General features: G+C 32.9%; 1 protein-coding gene across 1 annotated transcript in view; it reads right to left on the bottom strand.

The window, feature by feature from the left end:
* Positions 1–5,684: 5,684 nt before the first annotated feature.
* Positions 5,685–16,032, bottom strand: part of LOC121855285 — a gene marked incomplete in the record, with an annotated part of 205,963 nt that continues 195,615 nt past the window's right edge. The window contains 1 exon segment of the mRNA XM_042350203.1: positions 5,685–13,471. Coding sequence (XP_042206137.1) covers positions 13,412–13,471 — 60 coding nt within the window.

Genomic DNA, 16,032 nt, shown 5'->3' with positions numbered 1-16,032 from the left:
CTAAAAACTAGTTTCCAGAAAGCACAATCAGGTCAGTAAAGGCAGAATTTGTATCATTTGGAGGTTATAAATGAGAAAATCAGAGGTTGATGTAGAGTGGCCAGTCTATATTGTTATTTTTCCCATTAGTTAATGTATTTGCATTTGGCGAATTTGAATTTGGCACAATTTTTCCAGTTTATAATACCTGCGAAATACAAGATCTTACTAACAAAACATTAAATATAAACTAAATACAGTACTGTACTGTACAGTATACTGTACAATAATAAATAAAAAACAATAAAATACAGGTACTGTATTTTAACTTACTTTGAGGTGTGTATGTCGTATTCCCGGCAGCTTTGCTTAAATATCAAACAGCCGATTGTAGAGGCAGTCGATGATGACATGCCATATAACTTACAGAGTGCATTGGTTCTAACGCCTTCTTCGTGTTTCATAATAATTTCTGCACTGTATATTATCAAAATGTTAACTAAATTGCAGAATGACCAATAATTTTAATGTAAAAATGCAAAAAAATATTCAAGAGACCAACAAACTCGATGTTCACTCCACTGTAAACAAAGTGAAACTGAGAAGCGTTGGTGGGTAATTCAATCAGCTGATGGGCACACAAAAACTGTTCCCTGTACTGTCTATATTATCAATTTGTTAACTAAATTTGAGAATGCCCAATAATTTTAATATAAAAAATGCAAAAATATTCAAGAGACCAACTTTCTTGATATTTACTCCACTGGAAACGAATGTAAACATAGAACTAATTACTGTATTGGCGGACTGGCCGATCAGCTGATGCGCACACCAAGGCTTCTTTCTAGTAAGGCTGTAGATAATCGAAGTTTTGTTCGTTAATGGATCTGAAAATCCTTTTGGGAGCTAATTCGCTAACCAATATTTCGTTAATTGAACCGTTCGTTAATCGAGGGACCACTGTATATGAATACATGTACTGTACTTGCAAAATAGTGATGTATGAAAAACTTTTATATCTTTAATTCTGATCTTTATATACTGTAGGCATGATCATGTTCTGTAGAAACCACCGTAGAGGATGAAAAAGAATAGTATCATTATTCAACTAGCCTAACCTAATTTATGCATACTAGTTTGGTAATGTATTGATACCCAATGATGTCTTAAATGAATCAAACCATATTTTACCATATATGAACTAATTTGCATTATGGTATAGGAATAAAATTAATAACCTATTCCTATTTAAAAAAAAAAGACACTTGTGTTTTTAATGTTAATCAGGTAAATACTCCTAAAGAGCACGAATATGCAGTGTAGTGTTGTATATAAAATTACCCCATTACAATGACTTAAAACTTTAACTTTTAAGGAGTTACCTTTTTAACTATGCAATACATGAATTAAACATACACAATTCAAAATCATTTAAAAACACTGTTGAAGTGGAGGAAGACAGGACTTTATTTTTTATGATATAAACAGTGATAATCTGCTTCCCAGTTGAGCCGACATCTTTTCAGCCAAGTGGCTCCAACTTTTTGTCCTGTTACATTTAAAATTTTACCATTAGAATTCCCAACATTCCATAATAACACAAATAAAATATTTTCATCGAGAGACTAATATTTCAATTTAAATTCTATTAAATATAATATTAAAGCGAGTGTGGGTTCATTATATATATATATATATATATATATATATATATATATATATATATATATATATATATATATATATATATATATATATATATATATGTATGTATGTATGTATGTATGTATGTATGTATGTATGTATGTATGTATGTATGTATGTATGTATGTATGTATGTATGTATATGTATATGTATGTATGTATGTATGTATGTATGTATGTGTATGTATGTATGTATGTATGTATGTATGTATGTATGTATGTATGTATGTATGTATGTATGTATGTATGTATGTATGTATGTATGTATGTATGTATGTATGTATGTATGTATGTATGTATGTATGTATGTATGTGTATGTATGTATGTATGTATGTATGTATATATATATATATATATATATATATATATATATATATATATATATATATATATATATATATATATATATATATATATATATATATATATATATATATATATATATATATATTACCTGTATTTAAAATTATTGAACTGTATTTCTTACAATGATCAATTTGTACAAATGTGCTGAGAAAGAATCTTGAATCTCAAAAATATATGCAAATTTATTCATCATAAGGAGTTTCACATGACTGAGTACATACATCATAACAATGCTTCCAGAATCAAGCAGTAATAATAAAAGTATGCAATAATGATAATACACAAGAAATAAAGAACATACAAAGTGACTGGTACAAAATGCCACCTCAACATGAACATGATAAACGAGATTTACAGAAACAGCCAGTGAATGCCATCTAATGGAGTGTAATCAACATTGTGACAGTGGAGGATCTGGCGTAAATCACGAGGGCAATGACATGACAGTGTTAAGCATATGGTGTATTACAGTCTGGCAAAACACACACACATAACATAATCCCCAAATTTTTAGTCTAGCTCTATCCTGTCTATCACCTCTTTCATCTGGTACCCTTCATTTAATCCCCATAAAAAAACGTGCCTGCTCAGTCCGCCAAGTTGGCTCCGACAACCTCAGTAGCTGCAAACCGCACAGGAAAAATCACAGATTGGATTACCACACCACTGAAACAAAGCCTCTGAATAACTACTTGTCCAATAGTATCTACCATGAACACATTATTGGCTAAATGGTCAACAAAAGTAATAACCTTGAAAGAACGCAGTTGAATGGTTAAATCAAAAGTGGTATGATTCTTGATGCTTTAACATATAAAGCAATGAATATGTCAAGTCTTACTTAGTAAATCATAAATTAAATACAGTACCTGTATAATGTTTATCCATACACATGGTACACATGCATATCTTCTGAGTTCTTTCATTAAAATCAGATTAGCACTTAATAAAGTATCATCAAACATCCTTATAAAAAACATCTAATTCTCTGAAGATTTAAACTGAATATGATGCCAGCAGAGATGGAAATTCTTCAACAAAAAGATTAACTGACATTTTCAGCTGCGTCAGCTAGCTCTATAAATACCCATCTCGAAGTGCCTGATTCAATGAGAAAATTTTTTGTTGAGCAATGCACAGGCACCATGGGTGAGTGTTGTCAAGTGTACAATTATTGATAACATACAGCAATATTCCCAGTTTTAGTTACAAATTTATATCATTGAAATAAATTAATTTCATACTATTAATGAAATTTCTTATCATTACACGAATAGATGAAAAATAATCAGTAGCCAGCACTATGTCCTGAAGCTTTAGTTACAGAGCTTGTCTACAATGATTAGTCCACACTGACGCAGCTATGTCTGATTCTGGGTCACCATAACTAGTAACACCTTCTAGTAACCCAATCCACAGTAGAACCCAACTAATATCCATCCATCATATGCTGTATAATTTGTTTTTCATAATTTGAAGTGTGCAGTATATATGCAACTTCACAGCCAAATTTTAAATTACATAATATTCAAAATGAGAATAACAGCATTGATGATGTATCATTTAACTATCATAATAAACTTGGTTCCCAACAAAAAAGTGGAGACACTATACCCATACATCTTACTACAGAAAAAATAAAATAAAATAAAAATAAAAGATCATCAACATCTACTCCAGTTATTTAGAGGAAAAATAAGAAACTGACAGATGAAACAAATAAATATAAAAAATAACTATACTTTTACTTTCTACAAACTGTATTGCAAGTTATCACAACATTGCTCATAGTTTCCCAAATAATGCCAACAGGGAAAGGAGAAGCATCAAAATTAAATTAAACTTATCATATGATACTCAAGTAAATTTTACTCAATCAAAGATTTCACTTTCATAGTTTAAACTCAAGAGTATCAAGGTCTCCAGAATAACAAATCTCTCTGGCCTAGAAAAACAACAGAAAACCTTGGCTTTGCAATGTGTTCATTGAATGTAGTCATTAAGACTAAGACCTAACCGTGAGACAAAGGGTGCAATAAATGACTTGATTATTACGCAGCTAATACTAATGTTAAGTAATATCAATCCTAGACTAACATTTGCACTCTTGAAGCGCTCCAATGCCTACTTCCAAACAATTAGAGTAAATATAAAGAAAAATGCTACTTTCTTAGAACATTACAAAAGAGTTTCATTTTGGGGTATTCCACAAATGTAATTCTGTTTCATCACAACATAATTTCTATTGGTACTGTAGTACCTAATTCATATGTCTAGGCAGGTAAAAATGAAGGTGTACAATTAGTGTGAAAATTACAAATTCCACTTTTATCACACATTTCCAAAAACGATCAATAAGTTATGAGAAAGAAAAATCAATAGAATAAATGGAATAGACAACAGGCAGCATAAATGTGACTAGAACAGCAGTTTTGTGCCTTAAGTAAGAGAATTAATACTTATTATATGTTGCAAATGAAAAAAATGTCAAATGTCAAACCCTGCATAAGGCACATAAATGCTGATCTCATAAAAATACTCTCCTGCATGTCTTCCTATTTGTGCACCATAAAAACTATATATAACATCACTCAACAGAGCTCCATATATTTGGAACTCAATACCCGAAGAAAACAACACACATCCTCGAGATATTGTTCAAATTACAAAAAATTTTGATTTTTTTTTCTTTAATAGACTTTTACATACCAAAAACCTTTTGACTATTTCTAGCTGGGTGCTTTACCTCACTAATACTTGACAGTTACAGTTCATAAGCACTCGCAGAATTATATATATATATATATATATTTTCTCTCCTCGATTTACGACATATTCGACTTACGGCAACCCGGACATACAAAGGCCATGGTCGCATAAAATATTTTTCACATTACGTATTTTCGAGTCTCGACATAAGTGATCGCGCTGTGTAATGAAAAAAATTTCATTTGTAATTCCCTTTAAAATGACTGGGAAGCGTAAAGGTGAGAGTTCTCGTGGTGCTGAGAAGAAAAAGAGACCCATTTTAGAATTTCTATGTATTATTTTCGCCGTTTCGACTTACGACCTGGTCGTCGGGACGGAACCCTGTTGTAAGTCGAGGAGAGAGTGTGTGTGTGTGTGTATATATATATATATATATATATATATATATATATATATATATATATATATATATATATATATATATATATATATATATATATATATATATATATATATATATATATATATATATATATATATATATATATATATATTAAAAAAGTAACAATATAATTAAAGGAAAATCAACCAATACATAGCTACCCACAATACAGTTCAGTACTGCTCATACAAACCTGATAAATTACGGGCCATCTAAATTTTCTCACCATCACATAATTCTAACTTAAATCTTTAAACAGTATTCAAAAGCAAAATTGATAAAGGTCAATTGCTATCGTTGAAAAGATTTAAGATCTCAATGATCAATGATATGTATTTTGGAACTCTTTTTTTTATACCTCTACTTGTATATTCATCAACAGCAGTTTAGTGCACAAGTTAAAAGTGACTCTTTTGCAATAGACTGCAAAAATGCTCAAAGTGTAACTACATCTATAATGTCTCTGACATTTGCCTATATTTTAATACCTGATCACACCAGAAAGAGCTATCCTTAACAACTTTGTGGAATAACAACTAATGCCATCAACTAGTGTGAATGCTTACAATACAGGAAAAGACAACTATCTACTATTAGGCTTACCATAGTGAACAATTAGGAAATGTGCACTGCCACACACTTCTTATTGACCCAAAACCATTTTAAAAGATGAGTATAACAGGTATACAATTGGAAGATTATGACAGAATATCCGTGAAATTTAAGTTTCAAATACGTAGCCCAGCCAGAAGGGCAGACCCCCAGATATGATGATCTCTTTTGGGAAGACCTACAATCCTCAAGTCTAAGGGATGGGAAATATAAGATGATGGTTAACATGAACAATCAAAAGACATCCACTAATGACATTAGACACCAATAACAGCAAATCTTTGGCATCCTTGTAGATACATCATATATAAGGTAATAAGCAATCCTGTGCTTTATTACATCTGCAATAAGGCTCATTTTATAATATGTGGGCCCAGAAGACAGTGGCAGGTAAAGGGGGCAACTTTGTGAAGTGCCTTCACTACATTATGCAGCACTCCCTGAACCATAATGTGGGGAGGCAGCACACGTCCCAAGATTCTGACAACTACGAACACTTGACACAGAAGGCCACAAGTAAGTGTAATGGGGAAGCGGCCACCATAAGGAACTAGCAAGCAGAGAGTGACATCACCGGCAACTTCTATCTTTTTAAATATTTTACTGCAAATCACATCCTGTATCATCATTGAATATAGAATCTAAATCCCCATGCACTGTATAAGTTAAATTTAGCTCGTGTAGTCATCTTATGAACTTGTCACTATGAAGCAACTTTAATATACAGTATTACCTTACTGGACTTAAATAGTGTAGAATATTTAATACTTTCATACTTACTGGGCTAGGAAAATGGCAGCAATAATCAATAGAATAGAACATTAAGCTCCATAGTATGGCATCTAATGCTAAAATATGTGTTTGTTATTTGGTATAATGAGGTTATATACTGCTGGACAACAAATATGAAAGGAATAGACAAATGCTGGGTGTGCTGAAGGCCAAATAGAAACAGCAACAATGACAACTTGAAGTAACAAACAAAATGTGAAGCCCCTTCAGAAGTAAAATCCTTCCTCTAATGCTGGCTTCAAATATCTCTTTTAGTAATAAAATTCATCAAATTGATTTGTAACTTTGGATCATATTATCATTGATAGTGAAGTTCACCTTCATTGGACGGTAAAGCAGTGAATTTGAGTTGGCTTATGAAAGAGAGCATTAATACATACTTAAATGAGTAACATTTACTACACAGTGTAGTCAACAGCAGTCATAAGGTAGCACCATCTCAAGGAGTGAGTACATGTAGCCAAACAAAATCAAATTTGTTGTATACTATCCAACACTGAGCCATGTTTAATGCATCAACAAATCTAGTAATTATGATTTAATCCTCTAGAAAAACAAATACCTATACAGGGGGTCCACCGGCTTATGAAAGTCTGATTTATGAACGCCCACTGATACGAACTGTATTTTATTTTCCCGATGACTTATTTTTTCACCTTCATTCACAGTATTTTTGTCATTCTATTTCTTCTTTTGTTTTAAATTAAGTGATTTTAAATGTATATAAGGACTTAGGCTATGATATAGTGTGATTTCAAACATTGTTCTGTAAGTACAGTATGCACATAGCACGTGTTCCGACTTAAGAACGTCCTCGGGAACGGAACCTGTTCTTAACCCGGGGACCCCCTATATGTCAATACAAAAATTATTTCATGATTCACAAGCAACTTAGAATAACAAATTGCCGATGCTTTTACCCATGCTCTTAATGAAGAAACTGCCATACTGTTCAAACCTTAATTCGTACTCATGTCATTTATTGGGAGGAGGGGAAAAAAAAAAAGACTGGTTACCAGTTCCTGGATATAAGTTACAAGAGAATGTATTGAAACTTTTGTATTATTGCTAAAACTACAGTAAAAACTTTATACTGTACAATGCTGAAGATAAGTACTGTACAGTAATTACACTATATTACCCTTCAACATTCTTAAGTTATATACAGCTTTTTATATAGGTTTTCTTGTATTTAAACTATAATTTTATTTAAAGAATATACTTAGAGTAATAGTTAATATCATGTAAAAGCTACTACTTTTTGGATGAGCCTTCAGAGTTGCTAAAGGTAATAAAATGCAAGAAATGAAAGGTGAATTTATCCGAGGCATTACCCATGGCTCCTTTTCTTTCAACTGTGCCATTAATGTATAAAAATTGTGGAGATGGTGCTTCCTATTATATGAAAATTGTCATAACCAAAGCATTCCAGGCCAGATAAAGATAAGTCTCCCTTACGATGAACAATTACCTATTAGTATTCTGCTAAATGCCAAATACGGTAACCCTGACAAAATATTGTGTTTCACGGGTTTTCAATCCACAATAAAGTAAGCTTACACACGCACGCACGCACGCACACACACACACTTTTCTTAATGGCTACCTTGCATATCATATGAATTATTTTTCTTGTGTGATTTTTGTTTGCATGCATAGGCACACAGATACAGTACACCTTTGGAAATCTGGCTACCAATTATGTGGGAGTCTCACAAAACTAAGCCTTTAGAAATTGTCAAAATAAAAAAAATAAGTATAGAAAATTCACGTAAACGAACAACAAAGAATTATTTTGAAAAGTCCTTCCACTTACACTCATTACAAAACGTCATGTTAAATTCATTTGTGGCAGTGCTTACTCTGGGAGCTTATTGACCTGTACTGCATAACATCAATACAGTAATGATTCTATACAACGGAATAAAGCATGCAGGCCGATTCTGCAAAAGTGAGGATTCCGCTAAATCGAATATACTCATTCCTCTCGCGATAAAGTGGGCATGTTCATAAAATCCACTTCATTGTCAGAGTTATATTTAAATGGAAATAGGTTCCAGTCCTTTGTTAAGTCTGTATTTTGCATACAACAAAAATGAATTTTTTTTATAATAAACAATAAAAATGATTCATGGCTTCCAGTCCTTTGTTAAGTCTGTATTTTGCATACAACAAAAATGAATTTTTTTTATAATAAACAATAAAAATGATTCATGGCACATCATAAAATACATTAGCACATATTTTATGTGATGGCGAGAGAGAGCAGGTAGTCAGCCATCTGACAACATTCTTACCCTTCTCTTCACTTTAGGTATGTTGACAATGAAACACGTGCACACACGCTGAGCGAATACGAAAAAATCTGGAGGCATCGTGGAAAACTGACTGATTACGCTAAAATAATGCTGCAAACCCACATGGGGTTATCTGAAACTCCAGGAGGCTTCGCTAAATGAAGAAGCAAATACTACAGGCACAAATTCGTTTTGCTAAATCGAATTTTCACAAAAAGGAATTTTGTTATAAGGAATGATTACTGTAGTTACAAGTCAAAGCATATTTAAAACACATTACCAAACATATACTCACTAAATATGGTTAAAATACATCATTGAACATATACTCATCAAACATGGTTAAAATACTTCACCAAAGAGATACTCATTAAAATCTCACAATCTATTGTATTTACAAACAAAGGAATGTTTCAGTTAAAAAATATAGTGGCATGTGCCAACTTCCATAGGCTATCAATAATAATGGTTTATTTGGAATTATTCTATATGACATCACAAGCAGTAAACTGAAATAAAATAAGCATTATAAAGCCCCATTTCTTGTTGAACTGAATAAATATTAAAAGGACTTAATAAATTATGGAAACACTATCATTATAGACAGATTGATAGGTTGACCTATCCGGCAACTTGGAAGATGCATGACAGAAGCAGCTAGGCTGCCTCTGTGAGTGTAGCATCAGTCCAACACTGTAATGTGTTTCACATCTAGTTAATGTTAAATTTAATGGGGAAAAGCTATTCAGTGCAATTGCCTGACAAAACACATTAAGTATTTGCTATTACATGGAAAAAAAAATTACACTATTGAAAACAATGCACAGAAAGTTAAAACATGCAATAGGCATGCAGCTTGCTGTGGTTCATTAAACAAGGTGAGCCGTATACAATTTATGATGACATACAACATAAACCCAACCTTTCTTACCCAATAAAAATATATACAGTAAACTCCCTCTAATGTGGACTCACTTAATCCAGATCCCCCTTGCAAACTGGACTGGGGTCCAACACCACACATGTATCCACAATCCAGAAAACACAACCAAAATATGGTTAGTATGGGACGAAAGTTCATATAAGTGGGGGCTGGCACTGTGGTGGAGGTGGTTGCTGAGGAGCACTAAAGTGAAGTGTCTAAGAAATATAAATAGTGTACAGCATATATAGTCAACGAAATTAGCAGTGCGTCACCTTCAGTGGCATACAATGGGAGTGTCGTACAATCACCTCCTACCTCTAGACTCAACCGACTCATGATAAAAGGTAATAATTGACAAGTACAATACTGTACTTTATTATTAACGTGTTCTGTACTATGTGCTTCTCTTTTTTAACAACAGGCATATTATAGTGAAGTAATAATGTACTATACTATAAGAAACACTCTTCTACTTTGTACGATTATCTTATCACTCTTCTATTACATTAGACCACAGCCACAGGCGCAAATTTACGGCGATTAAGAAAATGTCAAAACTTTCATCCATAACATCCATTCTAATTGTGTTAGAAACATGAACTTGGTACTGTAATGATCCTGAATAAATTCTCTACAAGCTTGTTTCAAGAAGACCCTTAAATATTATTTCAAAATGATATGTTGGGAACTCATTTTCTTTATGAAGACCATAAAAAATATTTATACCAATCTCTCTAAAATAAGTTTACTTCAGTTAGAAACACAATTTTAACCAAACTGATCACGAATAATTTATCTAAAAGACTGTTTAAATACATAATGTATATTGTGTATACAAAAAAAAAATCCTACTGTATATGATACGGGCCATCAAATGGAGGTACAAATACCGGTACTTTTAGGGCGTGAGGCTCCCGGTGACACCAGCTACTCAGTAACTCACTGAGTACAGCTGTACCAAGAACCAGCACCAAGCTGCCAATAGCGTATGAGAGATGTTCATATGACATAAATCTGCTGAGTGTGTTAAGTCTAGCTTAAAATTAGTGGGTTCGGTGTTCTTAGGTAGCTTGACTCAAAAATCCCCCACCCTCTGAAATTTTCCACCCTGCAATATAGATATTACTACAGTAGCCCACCCCACTCAAAAGTTTCAGCCAAACAGGACAGGCCTTCCCACAAATAAATTATTCCAAATTATAGGGATTTGATTGAAACATGATCATGTATAAGTCATGGTATTGTTGGTTCAATTTGTGTCAAGATATATGTTTACATTTAGAAAACTAACAAGTTGGAAAATCTGATATCCTCTCTGTTTAAATAGTGCCTGATTTCCAAGGTAATACTGTAGATCTCATTATCTGTGTGTGTGTGTGTGTGTGTGACAATAATTTATGCTTATTTTTCTTTATTTTTACCAGGTATTTGAAAATTCCAGCTTGTCTTTATGTTGGGAAGATCAAGTTGATAAACAAATCATAAAGGAACAGTATCACTACTAAGTTAAACACCCTAACCTAACCTTACTTCATCTAATTTCAGTATAGTTTCATTATATTATGATAATAAATGATGCACTGTATATTTAAATGATACAGTATTGTAAATTTTCCCATGTGTGAAGTAAATTCCATCAAATTATTACTATAAGAACAATAAATTTTCCCCGTTTGGTAAAATATGTCAGTTGTGTTTTAAGGCTTAATTGAATGATTATGCCTATTTAATAAACCAATATTTAAAAAAAAATGTCTAAATAAGCTCAAAAAGTGTAAATTCACAGCTACTGTACTACAATTTATAATTTTGAGCTCCTATTTCACATTTTATTTGACCTGAATAACAACATGTATATGAAAATCCTAATACTACTAATACTCAAATGTTGCCAAAACTGAGCACCAAATTTATTTATATTTACAAGCTTCTAACCTTTATTTTCATACTAGAAGAATATTGCTAGTTAATGATATAATTAACTTCAAATTATTTCTTAATTAGTAATGCTATATTTACAAGCTTTGGGAGCAACACATACCAGTATCTGGCCTGAAAAAATTAAAGCAGTGCTTTAAAGTGCTGGTACCGTACAGTATTGTGATATAAGACCAACAGTGCTTACCACAGGGATTACATTGAACGAACAAAAATAAAATGCTGGCTCTTGCAAAATTATACAAGAAATGTTGAGTTACATTCCATTCTAAACTACACAGATCAATAATGCATATTAATTCCTTTTGGCCATGTAAGACAGGCAATAACGACAAAAATCTTTGAGCAATTCGTGCATACACCCTAATTTTGGGTTGTAGAGACTACCATCGACAAGAGTCAATTAGGAAGATGACATTTGGTGTAGATCACAAGATTCATTTAATCTCTTTCTTCAAATTACTGCTTTCCTACAGGATAAATCTCTAATATTCTATAAGGTATCCATCTCACTCATATCTATGTGGACCAAGGTTGATTGTCATGATTAGACTCTCCGAATGACAATAAAATGCTAACCCTGGGTGGCTTTAAGGAAGAGTTACACCAACTGCAGTACTGGTAGGTAGACCTTAAAGACCCACAAATTGGTCCAGCCAGAATTGCAGTGAACATCAGTTATCAATATTGTCATGTTTAGTGTCACATATCAGCATTGCGTATCCTAAATAGCATATTATACAAGTTATGATAAATATTTATATAGATAGTAATACTTCCTTATGGCAAAATAACAATAATTTAAAAATCCTATATACATACTAATGGACCTGATTACCAAGTGCTCCCTAAACCCACGCGAGTATACATAGGGGGGTGACATCATCCAGGGTAAGAACTTAGTCCTTTATCATTTCATCAGTAATCACAACACATCATATCAGGAACAGATAAATTGGGTAGAGTGACTGCCTTACTTATTCTAGTTTTACAGCGTAAGAAAATACTTTAATAAAGTTAATGAGGTCAATCAATTATTTCACTCTCCAATAATTTCTAACTTGTTAAAATGTTCTAGTCCAGACTGTTCGTTAATATTTGAGAAAGGTTAGGATTTTGACTGCACAGTAAACAATGGAAATAACCTAACCCTTTACTTACACACTGAAACAGCAAGTAAGATTTTTCTGATATAGTCATCAGAATCATGTAACATTGACCATACACAAATTACTTTAACCCTTGATGTCATCCCCCCTTTTGAAATTGTGAGCAATCTCGACACTTAATTACTCGGAAACATCTTCAAAAAGTTCTAGACGTCAGTGACTAATTAGTGCTCAAAAGAAAGTCCAGTCACAGAACAATTATACCTCTTTGTGAGCTTAAAATATTAATAATAAACATTATCTCTAAACATTACACAGATGAGCTTTAATGCTTTTCATTAAACAATGACTAATATAACAACTGTGAAAGGAGGCACTTCCAATTGCCCTGTGAACTTGGCCTTATAATTTATTAAAATGCTAATTATAAACCTTGAGGTAAACAGCCTGTTAACACTTGCAAATAAAAAAATAATAAAACAAAAGATATTTTGCCAACGCTTACTTGGATTATTACACTCACGCAGTACAAGATTTCTAGGAGCAAACAAAGACCCTGAGATTGTGCTGGTTCACCCACCCGAGTGATTGCTGGCTCTGTGGGTTGTAACAATAATTAGCATGTGAAAGTATTGACATAATCACTTCATACTTGGAGCTTATTGATGCACATATATATATAATAAATCCTTGGTTAAGTGTGTTATTAACTTAATGGACTTATACAAGCCAGACTAGGCTGTGCTTGTCAGCATTACTTGTTCTGCCATTATAGTATATCAGCAGACCTTTCAACAAACAAATAGATTACTAGAGACAACCTGAAAATTATGATTAAGGTAAAACTGAATGTATCTCATGCAAACAGCATTTTAGACTGAAATTATATAAGGTATAATACTTTTCAAAAAGTTCTGGCCAAAACAATACACAGTAAAGTATATTCAATTCTGATGTTGGTTTTCTTTAATAAACCTACACTAAGAACAAATGGAAATGCAATAAAATAAATTATTTTGCCAACCTATTGTATGATAGAAGGCATATACAATGGAGATACAGTATTGACAAATAAATATTATTAATTCCACCAATGCTCACCATACAGTAGAGAGTGAGCTCATCAACCAATTATAAAAATACCAGTCAAACACACCACCATCATGTTTGTTATAGAGTGACAGTCCAAATACAAAAAAATGCTCAACTTGAAGTAACTGTTACCATAACAATATTTTCTTTGTACAAAATACTGGATATTTCCAGAAAACTAAATACTGTACCAGCAGCTAAGTTCATTACTACAGTGAAGAAAATTTATCTACACATTAATCTTATGATAAGACCAACTGACCTTGGTAAGAGAACATGACTTAGCACATTACTGTTTTATGATTAACAGGTATCCCTCTTGGGTGAGGCACGGAAAGACAACACGATCGACGAGCGCAAATCTTTTATAGTGCACGGTTAAGGATTGTTTTCTAACATGACATGCAAGAAAAAGCATACTTAACAAGGCAATTTTCAGATAAGCACAGTGACCTTGCTGCACAATATCCAATAATGAACCAGCAGGAACTCAGTCTAGGTTCCCCTGTAGTTGTGTTCATCAAAAAATTCCACAACATTTTGTGAACTCATTTGGGAATGAAAGGCACAAAAATCTACAAGACTAAAGACAACACTTCCACATACTATGGAGATAAGCACATGAGACAGAGAGAGAGAGAGAAAAAAGAGAGGAGAGGGGGGGTCAGAGAGAGGAGAGGGGAGAGAGAGAAAGAGTGGGGAGAGAGAGAAAGAGAAGGGAGAGAGAGGAGAGGGGAGAGAGAGAAGGAGAGGGGAGAAAGATGAGAGAGAGAAGGAGAGGGAGAGACAAGAGGATGTGTAACAATGTGTAACAACCTCAAAAGAAAAATGGCTTCTCCAAGAAGAATGCCTGTACAACTGATTGACCCCATTTTTACTTGAAACACCAAACTACTGATATCAATAGCCCCCAAGAAATGTCTATGATACTATAGCTTCCGGTGTAGTTTTGTTGTAGCAAGCAAAGTTAACACTTGGAGGAACAAAAGTGAAACACATCATCATCTGCAGTAAAAAAAAAATCATCCTGTAATAGACTAGAACATCAACAAACAGCACAAAGATCAACCACTTTGACTTTTCCAAATTATGGAAAGTCAATAAAATTCAGATCATCAAAAAGCCCACCCCCTTCCTTAGAAAATAAAATGATATAAATGACATCCACAATAATATTACAACAGAGAACAGCGCAAAGACTCGCTGATAGAGTTAGTGTATACTGTAATTGGCACGTTCTCTCCAGGCGGAACAACGACGACAGTTAACCAAATATCGCACACATAGCGATGCATTGCCTTGTGATAAAATTAGATAAAGGATTATTAATGAAGATCACTAAGCTTCTTCATGACAAATAATTGGTTTATGGTCTTAGTTAAGGCTGCCATAACACACAAATGGTTGATAAAGCAGATAATTTTAAGTCAACGACCGTACATATTCTGCCAACATGACACAATCCTCTTTTATCGGACTTTCACGAGGCGGTAACAGTGATGACGACATACTCGTTCCTTGTTCTATATACTCTTCCAGAGATTAGCTCCATTATCATAGGATTAATAAGTAATACAGAATCACATTACCATGCAATAGTTATCACAGTAAGTTAAGCTACAACCCTTTCCGAATAAGCCTATTTTTGCTCATCAACAGCAAAGGACAGCAGCACTCTCTGGCTACTAATCATTCTGATTGGTGAATGTAAACTCTTCTCTCCTTGGAATAAGTGTAGTTAAAAAATTCTCAAAACAGTTTGAACATTGGTATCATATATGTGACACACTTTGTTAACTCACAACTGAATAAACTTTATTAATTACTGTATTTAAAACTTTTCATCAAAATTTTTATTCTTAAGATATTCCACTTAAAGGTCATAAATGTTAACATGTCTGTACATAATATAAGTAGGTGATATCATTTGTAAAATATGTTCCTTCAATTTGTAAAATCCATCTTCAATTACTTTCATTTTGCCAAGGAGAGTTGATGTTAAAGATAATAAAATTGTGTGAAAACAGTTGTGCTGAGCCCATGCTGAGACTATTCTGAGCCTAGTT

Source organism: Homarus americanus, unplaced genomic scaffold (genome assembly GCF_018991925.1).
Source record: "Homarus americanus isolate GMGI-L3 unplaced genomic scaffold, GMGI_Hamer_2.0 scaffold51859, whole genome shotgun sequence".
Taxonomy (NCBI): Eukaryota; Metazoa; Arthropoda; class Malacostraca; order Decapoda; family Nephropidae; genus Homarus; species Homarus americanus.
The sequence above is the reverse complement of the archived record's forward strand: the minus strand, read 5'-3'. Positions and strand labels throughout refer to the sequence as shown.